Source organism: Oryctolagus cuniculus, chromosome 4 (genome assembly GCF_964237555.1).
Source record: "Oryctolagus cuniculus chromosome 4, mOryCun1.1, whole genome shotgun sequence".
Lineage (NCBI taxonomy): Eukaryota > Metazoa > Chordata > Mammalia > Lagomorpha > Leporidae > Oryctolagus > Oryctolagus cuniculus.
In genome coordinates, this window is record NC_091435.1 from 122,334,447 (window position 1) to 122,346,819 (window position 12,373).

Here is a 12,373-nt window from a genome sequence, read left to right on the forward strand (position 1 = left end):
TGTCAAATTGTTAAGTCAACAACAGGAGTCACTGTGTACTTACTTCTCACGTAGGATCTCTGTCCTTAATGTGTTGTCCAATGTGAAGTAATGCTATAACTAGTACTGAAACAGTATTTTACACTTTGTGTTTCTGTGTGGGTGCAAACTGATGAAATCTTTCTTAATAGATACTAAATCGATCTTCTGTATATAAAGATAATTGAAAATGAATCTTGATGTGAATGGAATGGGAGAGGGTATGGGAGATGGGAGGGGTGCGAGTGGGAGGGAAATTATGGGGGGGGGAAGCCATTGTAATCCATAAACTGTACTTTGGAAATTTATATTTACTAATTAAAAATATTACAAAAAAGATAAATACACAGTTTATTACTTTAGTTGGAAAAAATATGACATAGTTTTGGGGATCAACTGGATTCAGGACTTTCTGGATTAGCAAACAGACAAACAGCCTCCTTCATGTATGTGATATGTTACTATCATGATTGAGACCTGTTTTTAGCAAGAAGTTAGACCTTGCAGATAATACATATCAGAATAAACAGGTGAAAAAATCACTTTTTTTTGCATGTGATATTACTCTTTCATATAATGGAACTGATGCACAAAAAACAGATTCACAGAAACTTTTAAAATACTATACACATTTGGGTATGTGTCAAGAGAAAAGTTATCAAAATGAATTTTAGTGAAAATTTTAATCACTGTAGAGCCATGTGATTAAATTTTATTGTCAAGCCTTTTTTTCTTTTAAATTTGAAAGAGAGACAGAGAGTGAGACAGAGACAAACAAACAGAGATATTTCATCTTCTGGTTCACATCTCAAATGCCCGTAACAGTGGGAAATGGGCCAGGCTAAAGCCAGGAGCCATGAATTCATTATATTCTTAGAACTGTATTTACAAATCACATAGAATCTGTTAAAAAAATTAAAATTAAGAAAAAAGAAAAGAATATAAGTAACATAAATTTTAACCTGATATTGGAGTTTCAACAATCAATATAATAAAAATGGGAAAATTGTATCTTGTTTTCTTATAAATTTGTATCTCATTTAGTAATCTCCAAACAATTTAGCCTATAACTACTGATAATTATAACATTTTAGATTAATTAGTTATGCCTGTCTAAATTGAGAATAAGTTCCTTGTGAGCAAGATAACCATATCTTTCATTTCTGTATCCTTCAACTTGACAGGTATGCCAAGGTGACAGGTATGCCAAGGTGACAGGTATGATAAGTATGCAAAATTATGATAAAAATGAACAAAAAAAGAAAACAATCTATATATTTAATTCACCTGAGTAGCAGGGAGAAGGAAGAGAGAGAGAATGTTTCCATCCATTGGTTCATTCCTGAATTGCCTGCAATGGCAGGGACTAGAGCCAGGAGAGGAGAACACAATACAGGTCTCCCATGTAGGTGGCAGTAGCCCATTTACTTGAGCCATCCCCATTGACTCCCAGGGTCTGCATTAGGAAGAATTTGGAGTCAGAAGCCAGAGCTGCATATTAAGCCCAGGAACTCTGTAGACAGATATAGGCATTAACTGCTAGCTGTCTGTTCACACCAACAATCAATATTTTATAAAATCTATGAAACGATTTAAAAAAAGATTATTTTTTAAAGATTTATTTATTTGAAAGACAGAGTTACACAGAGAGGTAGAGACAGAGAAAGAGATCTTTCATCCGCTGGCTCACTCCCCAGATGGCTGCAACGGGTAGTGCTTTGCTGATCCGAAGCCAGGAGCCAGGAGCTTCCTCTGGGTCTCCCATGTGGGTGCAGGGGCCCAAGGACTCAGGCCATCTTCTACTCTTTCCCAGCCCATGGCAGAGAGCTGGATTGGAAGAGGAGTGGCTGGGACTAGAACCAGCACCCATATGGGATGCCAGGGCTTCAGGTCAGGGCTTTAACCCACTGCGCCACAGCGCCGGCCCAAAAGATTTAGTTTAATTATTTGATAGACATAATTAATGAGAGAGGAGGAGAAAGTGAAAGAGAAGGGAGATTTTCCATCTACTGGTTCACTTCCCAAATGGCCACAATGGCCAGGGCCGGGCCAGATGGAAGCCAGGAGCTAGGAGCTTCTTCTGGGTCTCCCACATGGGTGCAGGGGCCAGGAACTCCATTCTGGTCTCACACAGGGGTCAAAGTACTAGAGTCATCCTCTGCTGCCTTCCCAGGCACATTAGCAGGAGGCTAGATTGGAAATAGAGCAGCTGGGACTCAACCGGCACTCTAATATGTGATGCTTGTGTTGCAAGTGCTGTCACAAAACTAGTCCCCAGCAATCATGTTCTTACAGATAGGAAATTAAGAAGACTATAAGGGACAAATTCTTGCTGAGGTAAGTAAGACAGATGGCTAGGATAAAAGATGTAGTGTTCTTGAATGATTTTTTCACTAACTATGAATGCGAGGAAAAATCAAGCTAAGTAGATCAATTTTTCTTAAAGAAAATTGCACTCTAACATTATAGTTAACATATTAAAGGTTATATAAATGTTTTAAAATGTTACATTATGAAACATGTAGAGCTATTAAACCTGAAACAAAGGAAACACAAATTTTCTGAAGGGTTATTTTAAATCTTGTAATAGAACCACTCAATAAGTCAAAAGGGATTTTTAATGTGTAAATTTAAGTAGAAAATAATATTATGTATTAGCTTTGTAATATGAGTCCAGATCTAGTTGATTTAATAGTAAACAATTGGTTAGGAAAAAATTAATAAGAAAATTAAATCATGTTATTTTTGTACACTATTAAGGGTTATTGATGTACGATTAAGGATTGATATAGGCTGGTTTTTTCTTTCTTTAAATATTGATTGATTGATTTGAAAGTGCTAGGGAGAGAGAAAGGGAGAGGAAGCGAGATAGAGAGAGAGAGAGAGATATCTTCTATGTGCTGGTTCACTTCCCAAACAGCTACAAACCTGGACTGGGTCAGGCCAAAGCCAGGAGTCCAGAATCCACTCAGGTCTCCCACACAAGCAGCAGGAGCTCATGTACTTGAGGTGCCTTAGCAGGAAGCTGGATTGGAAGTGGAGCAGTTGGTATTCCAACCAGCATTCTGATATGGGATGCTTATGTTGCAAGTGGCCCCTTAGCTTACTGTGCGACAATGCTGGCTCTGATGCAGGTTGTTTAAAGAGGGGAAGTGTATATCTGACTTGAATTGCCTGGGATTGTATTCTGGCTTCCGACTTACTGGCTATGCCATTAAGCATTGTATCTTAGTTTCCTATCCTTCCTAAAGCAGAAAGATAACAAGAACACAAAACTCAGAGTTCATGAGGATGAAGAGTTAAAATGTATAAAATACTTATAACAATGTCTGGTACCCCAATTCTTCCCTTTTAGTTTCTAGAATTCTTTACCTTCACCAAAGGATTATATATAAAAAGATGAAACTAAGGCTAATCTATTTTGCTTCTTGTCAATCAGCCATGGCTAAAGATTTGATGATTTTCAACTTAAACAAATGAGACTTGAGGATTGCTCTAAGTATTCACTTAACCTGCCTCATATTGTGTTCAAAATCTCACTGTCCACCATTTTCATGAATAAATTAGAATGGGTTGCATAACAGTTTTGGAAAAAAATTATTTAAAAAAACCATCAGATGGTTAGAGATATTTTGAATAAATGCAAGAGGGAAAAATTCAAAAGCTACTATACTTATATCAAAAATAAGAAATTCATATTAGAGAAAAGTCAAATGGTAAAAAAAGACTTATTAAGGGATTTTAAACTTAATTGCCACCCTCAAATGAAAACTAAATTAAATAGAAAAAAATACACACAAAAAATAAGCAGTTATGACAAAGCATTCAATAAAAGGAAAGAAATCAAGGGAAGATTAGTTGCATATTTCAAAAGGTGCAATTTTTAAAGGACACTGTAAACTTAAACTTTCAATATTCACTTGATGTGTAATAAAAGATGTAACCTTTATGTAACTTAACTACAGTAAAAAGAAGTAGTAAATGGTCCAAGAAAGAGGACCCATCACCAATGCACTGATGACATTCAGTAAGAGAGAAATCAACTGAACTATATAATGACCATGAAAAGCATCACAAATGGGGTCCCACTGTTTAAAGAGTGGAAGGAAAGTAGTCACCTGGACAAGTTTTGGTGGGTCTCTGACTTTTATCTTCTATACACTACTTGGAAACATAATTATGATATGATATTGATTTAAGTACACTCAAAGAAAGGACTGCATAGTAGAACAAATTTGCATGGCAGATATTTTGTTATGCTAATGCAATGTCTTTTGTGAGATAATAGAGTAGATAAAGAGCAATGTACAGACAACATTTATCTGCATTTTAACAATGCTATCAGTCCTGTGCTGCATATCAGCATGCTGAGAAATTAAGAGATGAATGGTATAAATGATATGATAGAGTGAATTACCAGAGACTTATAGACTGGAAATAAAGGATTATTATTTTTTCTGAGACACAGGTACCTACACATACACATTTCGATGTATCTCAAGTTGCAATTTGTAGCTAGGCTAATTATTTGAAATAAATAAATGTAGCTTACAAATTAATTATTTTCAAGAAAAAGCTAATTGGATAGCATTAAAGTATCTACACAACCCACAAGAAAAAATTTTGGAAGCAAACAACAAAGAATATAGGGAGCAATTCATGTCAGCCTATAAAAAGTAAACAAAAGAAAACTATTGAAGGAAAAAAAACATCTTTTATCTTTTGAAATTAGTCTTGTATAGATTATTTTCCCAACAGAATTTTTCTTCTGCATTTGTAGCAATAATTTATTGATGCACAGAAAATTTTGCAAACTCAGGTGAAGATAAATCCATATTAGCAAATATCAATAGACTTTTGATATCCACTGATTTCATTTTACATGCTTGTAATGCATTAGAGCAATAGCTGGGTAAGATCCTATTTTAGAAAAATGACATAAAGACTTTGGGTTACATGTTCAATGAGATTATTTGCTTCCACTGCAAACTGAAGGTAAGCTACTTATGAATGGATTTAGAAGAATGACAGGAAATCTGTCATTCATTCATTCTTGCAATAAATTATGAAACTGAGTTTCTAGTTTCAAGGCATCAAAGATACCAGGACCTTTACATTCCTGCATTTTATAATCTAGTTAGGTAAAAATAATAAATAGATAACAGATAATGTAAAATAAACAATATAGATATGAATCAATAATAAATAGGATAATCGATAAAAATTCTAATTTAAAAAGCTATGATTGTATCCATAGGAATTGAAATGGAAAAGGTACTGTACATTACATACTAAGTACTATGTAAGTTTGATTCAATTAAACATATTTTTAAGGGATTACAATATAATGTTCAAGTATCTACAGTTACTAAAGAAACTGTTAACAGAGTATTATTTTCAAAATACTCAGAACTAATTTAATGAAAAGAGAGACTATTAGAAATATCAATTGTCAACATGTAAATGATGACTTCTGAAGGACTAAAAAAATTTTCTTACATGAGGGTAAGCTCCTATCATATTTTTTCCTAATCATAAATTACCTAGTAATTTCAAACTCTGTGGTTACTATCATTGCCATTTTATCAACCAATTATGGCTTTAATTAATGGGATTAGGCTAATAACTACTGCAACATATTTTTACTGCTGGTTGGTAATAAGTTCTATACTTCTGATTCACAGTTTCAAAAGGCTTTATAAGGGCCATTATATTATAGTTACATTGATCAGAATGCCACATAACATAGCAGTACTTAAATATTATAATTTGCTTAGACAGCTTTACTTCCATTATTATAACTATGCTGGCGAATATACCATAAACATAACTGAAGGTAGATACACTGCTTTCACTAATAAAGCCAAGACGTATAATTAAGAGTCAAAAGAAAAGAATTCTGCTCAGGATTCTTGATACTGGAATTCATTTGTTTTCTCAATATACCATAAAACTAGTTGATCTCAGACAAGATTATAAAGTCAGGGTTTCTGAGAGTCAAAATAGGCAAGAACATTATATATTTATATGTATAAATGCATTCCACATTTAATTTGAATCTATTTGTAGGCTTTTACCAACCTAAATTTGTAGAAGTTTTTTTTTTTTTTTTTTTTTTTTTTTTTGTGGTGGGGTGGGGATGGGATTGGCTTTGGGGACTAGGATCTGATGGGATGCTGCTTAAGACATGAATACCAAATACTATAAATTTTACCTTCCAGTTGGAGGAGGGAGTACAATTTTTTATCTGATTGTCATGGTAAAAGATATGGATGTATGAAGGAAAAAAGGCAAAATTTTCAGTTACAAAAATAATTTGTTAGGGAAGATAAAATGTGTTATATTCCTTTGTATATTTTCTGGAATGGCTTAAGAACTATTAAAAGAAGAAATATTTAATCCATAAAAAATAAGATGCAAATTTCTTCATTTAATTACCATTTCTAACATTTCAGATTTTATTGTTCCTCTTACCAGCTTTTAAAAAAAGCTTTGTTGGCAAGAGGAATTCCTTTACTGATGCTGACGTATTTTAAAGTGTATTGATAAGTTCAACCTCTTTTTAATTTTTTAAAAAGGATTTATTTATTTGAAGGGCAGAGTTACAGAGAGAGAGAGAAAGAGAGGGAGAAACCATCTTCCATCTGTGGGTTCACTCTACAATGACTGGGGCTGGGCCAGGCCAAAGCCAGGAGCCAGTAGCTTCATCCAGGTCTCCCATGGGAGTGCTGGGGCCCAAGCACTTGGGCTGTTTCTCTGCAGCTTTTCCAGGCAAAATGGAGCTGGATTGGAAGTGCAACAGCTGGCACTTAAACCAGTGCCCACATGGAATGTCAGCATTGTAGGTGATGGCTTTACCTGCTATGCCCTAATGCTGGCTCCAGTACAATCTCTTTCTGTGACTGATTTTAATAATTTATTAAAGTCAGAAGGACTTTAATCTCTATTATAAAATCTTATAGTCTCCTAACTGATATTATACTAGCAACCAAATACAATGAATATAGCATGACATTGCATCATAATTTAGGTCCATGAAGTTACAAGAGGTCTCCTCCAAGACATTTGGTTATTTTAAATTTTCTATCCAAGGAATCGAAAGAATAGTGACAAATAGCAGCTCCCCAGAAAAACAAATGAACTTATGCATTTACCTTCCTCCTTTCTTCTCTTTGCTTCTTCCTCATTTCTTTCTTTGGCTTTCAGTGCTTCATCAGCTTTTGCTGAAACAAAAACAATAAAATTTCTGCACTTATTTTATGCTCATAATATAAGTGAAAGTACAGGAGAGGGAGGATAATCGTTACTTATTCTCTCTGAAACTGAAGAAACAAACAAGGCAGTTGAAAATTTGAAATACGTATTTTACATTCTTTATTCAGAATAAATATCCCGAATATTTATTTAGAATCTTCCAAGCTTAGTTCAGGATAGTCTTTGTAGGAAAGAGAAAATGAATTTAGGCAGCATAAATGTCAATGACAGTATATGAATTGGGAAGAACTGTTGGTTAATAAAAACCATTGGATTTATCAGTATAACACATCTATTTTAAACTTTAGAGGAAAGTCTTTAAACCACAACTCACATTTTAAATGGAAGAAGCTTGCAATATCCATGGAACAGTATCAAATTAGGTAGCATTTTCTTTTTTCCCCCATTGCACATCATAGTACTGGTTCCTTATTCATGTTACGACAGCATTTGGTAAAAAGAATCTTTTTCCCTCTAGAAACCTCTTCCCTTATTACTTAATTATCTACTAGTTGCTCAACTGCAGGGGTTTTCAAACACTTTACTACAGATGTTAAAGAAGATTAAAAAATATACAGCACAGTAACAAGGGACTATCAATATACTCTGTAAATTAATTAAATTTCTGTTCTAGCACATCATTTATTCCAAAGCATTAATGTCTCAAAGGAGCGATTCTCCTTTATTGCCGTCTCACTGCCTGATGAGTGAACTAAGTGGAAATAAGTCTCTAATAGCATTATAGCTGATGAAATATTAAGTTAAAAAAGTATTGCCTCGTTAAAAGAAAAAGAATCAGACTGTGGCAGCATTAAACTTTGTGGAAGCCTTTATTATAATGATAACAGTAATGTAAACTGTGATTTAAAAAATAAACACACTTACTTTTCAACGTTTTGCTGCATATATTTTCCCTATGCAAAAATCAACACAGCCTTTAGAAGTATAAAGCCTGGCTTAAAAGGAGAATTTAAATAAAACACATGCCACATACAAAACTATTTTTCTTCTAAGTTTGATTTTTTTTCTCTCACCACCAATATTGACACGTTCTTAAGGTACAAAACTTATATAATGGTGTTATGAAGTGCTATATCCAATTACACAGACATGTGTTTCCATTTACAAGCTTTTATAAATACTTAGACTGCATTTAAAGTCATGAAATATTAAAACATTTATGCCACTCTGTATCACTGCAAGAATCTATTAAATTAGATAATAAAAACAAACCACCAGTAACTCTAAAGACTTTTACTTCATTTACACTTTATTCTCCCTGGTAGAAGGACAAGGATAATAGAAATTCCATTTAAATTCAATTTTGGTTATATGTGTAATTGTAGATATACCCCTTGAGTCATGTAAAATGCTCAGCTTATGTTTCTTTCAAATTATCCCGCTCAGATTCACATTTTACTCCTTACAACCATCTTCAATATGTATTAGGAGAGCTCATTAGACTGAAATTTAATAATGCAAACATCAGGTGGATTTCAAGAACTTCCATTAACAACGTAAGATGGATTACTTATATATAGCTCTTGGGCCAACTGGGCACAATTTAAATTCAATAAACTACCCTGCCTAAATCTGATTTATCTATTTCACTATGCTGGTTTGTCCTTTCTTACTGATTTGTTGCTATACATGGACAATTTATTGGAATATTGTTTTATATGTTTTTAAAAAACTGCAAATGGTTCTGATGCTGTGGTTAAATATTTTATCTAACTGAGCTTAATGCTGTCAATCAAGATTCCCAAGTAAATGTTTATATGAGTATATGCGCTCATGCACCTGTGTATAAAATAAAATATTTTGAATTATGTTGAAATGGCATATGGGGGGGACGCGCTGTGGCTCACTTGGTTAATCCTCCTCCTGCGGCACCAGCATCCCATATGGGCGCTGGGTTCTAATCCCGGTTGCTCCTCTTCCAGCCCAGCTCTCTGCTGTGGCCCGGGAAGGCAGTGGAGGATGGTCCAAGTGCTTGGGCCCCTGCACCCCCATGGGAGACCAGGAGGAAGCACCTGGCTCCTGGCTTTGGATCGGTGCAGCGTGCCAGCCATAGCAGCCATTTGGGGGGTGAACCAATGGAAGGAAGACCTTTCTCCCTGTCTCACTCTCTCTCACTATCTAACTCTGCCTGTCAAAAAAAAAAAAAAAAAAAAAAAAAAAAAGGCATATGGGGCTGGTGCTGTGGCATAGCTGGTAAAGCCGCTGCCTGCAGTGCCAGTATCCCACATGGTCACCAGTTCGAGTCCTGGCTGCTTCACTTCCAATACAGCTCCCTGCTAAGGTGCCTGGGATAGCAGTGGAAGGTGGCCCAAGTACTTGGGCCCCTGCACCCACATGGAAGACTGGTAAGAAGCCCCAGGCTCCTGGCTTTGGATAGGCCCAGCTCCGGCCTTGCGGCCATTTGGGGAGTGGACCAGTGGACTGAAGACCTCTCTCTCTCTCTCTCTCTCTCTGCCTCTCTGTAACTCTGCCTTTCAAATAAAAAAATATATATCCAAAAAAAATGCACAGAAAATAATCTTAAAAGCACACATTAAAGCCTTTTAGTAAAGATTTAATTTAGTTAGTAGAAGGGCACAGTTACAGAAAGAGTATGTGTAAGAGATGAGAGTGAGAGTGAGAGAGAGAGAATCTTCCATTTGCTGATCTGCTGGTTCACTCCACAAATGGCTAGCTGGGCCAGGCTAAAGCAAGGAGCCAGAAGTTTCTTCTGGGTTTCCACATCAGGGCAGTCAGGGGGCACAATGTAGGATGCACTGTGGCCATCTTTTCTGCTGCTTTTCCAGGAACTGGATCAGAAGTGGAGCAGATGGGACATGAACCAGTGCCTGTATGGGAGCCAGTGTTGCAGGAGGCAGCTTAATCAACTGTGCCACAGCACTGGCTGCTAAAATTTTTATCAATAATCAATGTGTCTCCAAAAAGAATCTGAGTGAATCCAATTGAAAAGAAAATTTATTTGAATTCAAATGATAGGCAAGTAATTAATTTTATTTGAAAAGCAGAGAGACAGGGGCAGGGTGGGAGGAAACAAGACAAGGAGAGATCTCCCATCTATTCGATGACTTACCAAATGCCTGCAACAGCTAGGGGTTGGCCAAGCTGAAGCCAGGAGCAGAGACTCAATCCAGGTCTCCTTTGGGGGTGGCAGGGACTCAACTACTCCAGCCATCACCTGCTGTCTTTCTGTGTTTGCATTAGTAGAAAGCTGCAATTGGGAGTGGAGCAGGGACTCAAACTCCATAGTCTGCTACAGGATGTTAAACCACCCAAGTGGTAGCTCACAGCTGTGCCAAACTTCTGCTTTTCATTGATTATTAAGAGAATCTGGAAAAAGCATTCTTTTTTCCTTTCCAATGCTTTATGATAATTATAATTTAAATGTAAACAAAGGAAGAATTCATTCATACATGATTTAAATCCTGAAATTTTTTTCTTTGCTCTAAAAATATATCAACTTCATTTAACATTTGGTGATCAATATTATTAGATACAGCACAAAATTTCACAACAAAGAACACAACTAGTAAGTGATAAGACCTACTTTTTTTTTTAAATGGACATTAGTCAAAGTTTTATTTAACTGATTAAAGAGCAAACTTATACTATATGAAGCCCTTTAAAATACAGTTTGAGGAAATGTTCACACACAGTTGAAAAAAGAATGATAAAATAAAATAAATTTGTGTGGTTTGAAAACAAGTTAGTTAATATCCCATAGGACAATAAAACCATAAACTGTGGAGTTATCTTCTATACTTAAAACATGTACACCTCTATTAATAAAAAAAAAAAAAAACTAGTTAGCCTTAACCTCTAGTGACCATCCTCAGATGAACCATCAATAGTAAATCAAAGGTTAATTCACAGAAAATTTCACTTTGTTTTAAATATTTATTTATTTATTTAAAGGCATAGTTACAGAGAGAGACAGAGACAGAGAGATCTTCCATATGCTGGTTTACTCCCAAAATGGCCACAACAACCAGGGCGGGGCCAGGCTGAAGTCAGCAGCCAAGAACTTCTTCTGGGTCTCCTTTGTGGGTGGAGGGGTCCAAGCAGTTGAGGCATAATCTGTCACTTTCCCAAGCACATTAGCAGGGAGTTCGATTGGAAGTGGAGCAGCTGGGAGCTGAACCAGGCCTCTATGGGATGCTGGTGCTGCAGGCCATGGGTTTAACCTGTTGTGCCACAGTGCAGGCCTCATTCACAGAAAATTAAATTGTTCTTTATCAGGTAGTTTAGGTCAGGAATCATCTTTTTCTTTTGTGAAGGAACAGATAATAAGTATTTTAGAGGCTTTAAAAAATTAGTGTTTGCTTTTGAGATATTTTAAATTTACATTATAGTCAAAGGTTTAATGCTCCAAACCTGTAGTAATTAAAGCAGCGTGGTATTGTAATAAAAACCAAAACACAGATCAATGCTATAGAATAGAGAACCCAGAAATTAATCCATATATATATATATATATAACCAACAGATTTTTGATGGTACATTGGAGAAATGATAATTTCTTCAATAGATGCTGATGGCAAAACCGGATGTACACATGTAGAAGAAAATACTAACAAGAGAAATAGTAAGCTCTTCTTCAAGGCACCTACTTTTTTTTTTTTTTGACAGGCAGAGTGGACAGTGAGAGAAGAATGAAATTAGCTTCCTGCCGCTCACCATATAAAAAAATTAACTCAAAATGTATCAAAGACCTAAATTTAAGAGCCAGGGAAAGAAGAAACTGTAGGGAAGACTTTAAGACTTTTGGGTAGGTGATGACTTGCTACTTATTCAACAACAGATTAATACCCAGCCTATATCAGCAACTCAGAAAACTCAACAACAAAAAAATCAACTAATCCAGCTAAGGAATGGGCAAAGGACCTGAATAGTCAATTCTTAAAAGAAATACAAATGGTAATGAATATATGAAAAAATGCTTAACACCATGAGCCATCAGGGAAATGCAAAATCATGAGATTTTACCTCACCCCTGTCAGAATGACTATCATTCAGAAAACAGAGAGAAACAAATGCTGGCAAATATGAGGAGAAACAGGAACTCTTACACACTGTAGGAATA

The 12,373-nt window shown here is 35.6% G+C and overlaps 1 protein-coding gene across 3 annotated transcripts in view; it reads right to left on the bottom strand.

Moving 5' to 3' along the window:
• The window catches only part of RSRC1 (arginine and serine rich coiled-coil 1), a 453,198-nt gene that overhangs the window by 74,122 nt on the left and 366,703 nt on the right, over nucleotides 1–12,373 (bottom strand). For all 3 annotated transcript variants that reach the window (XM_070072602.1, XM_070072601.1, XM_070072603.1), the window contains one exon: nucleotides 7,173–7,241. In XM_070072602.1, coding sequence (XP_069928703.1) covers nucleotides 7,173–7,241 — 69 coding nt within the window. The remainder of the gene's footprint in view (nucleotides 1–7,172; nucleotides 7,242–12,373) is intronic.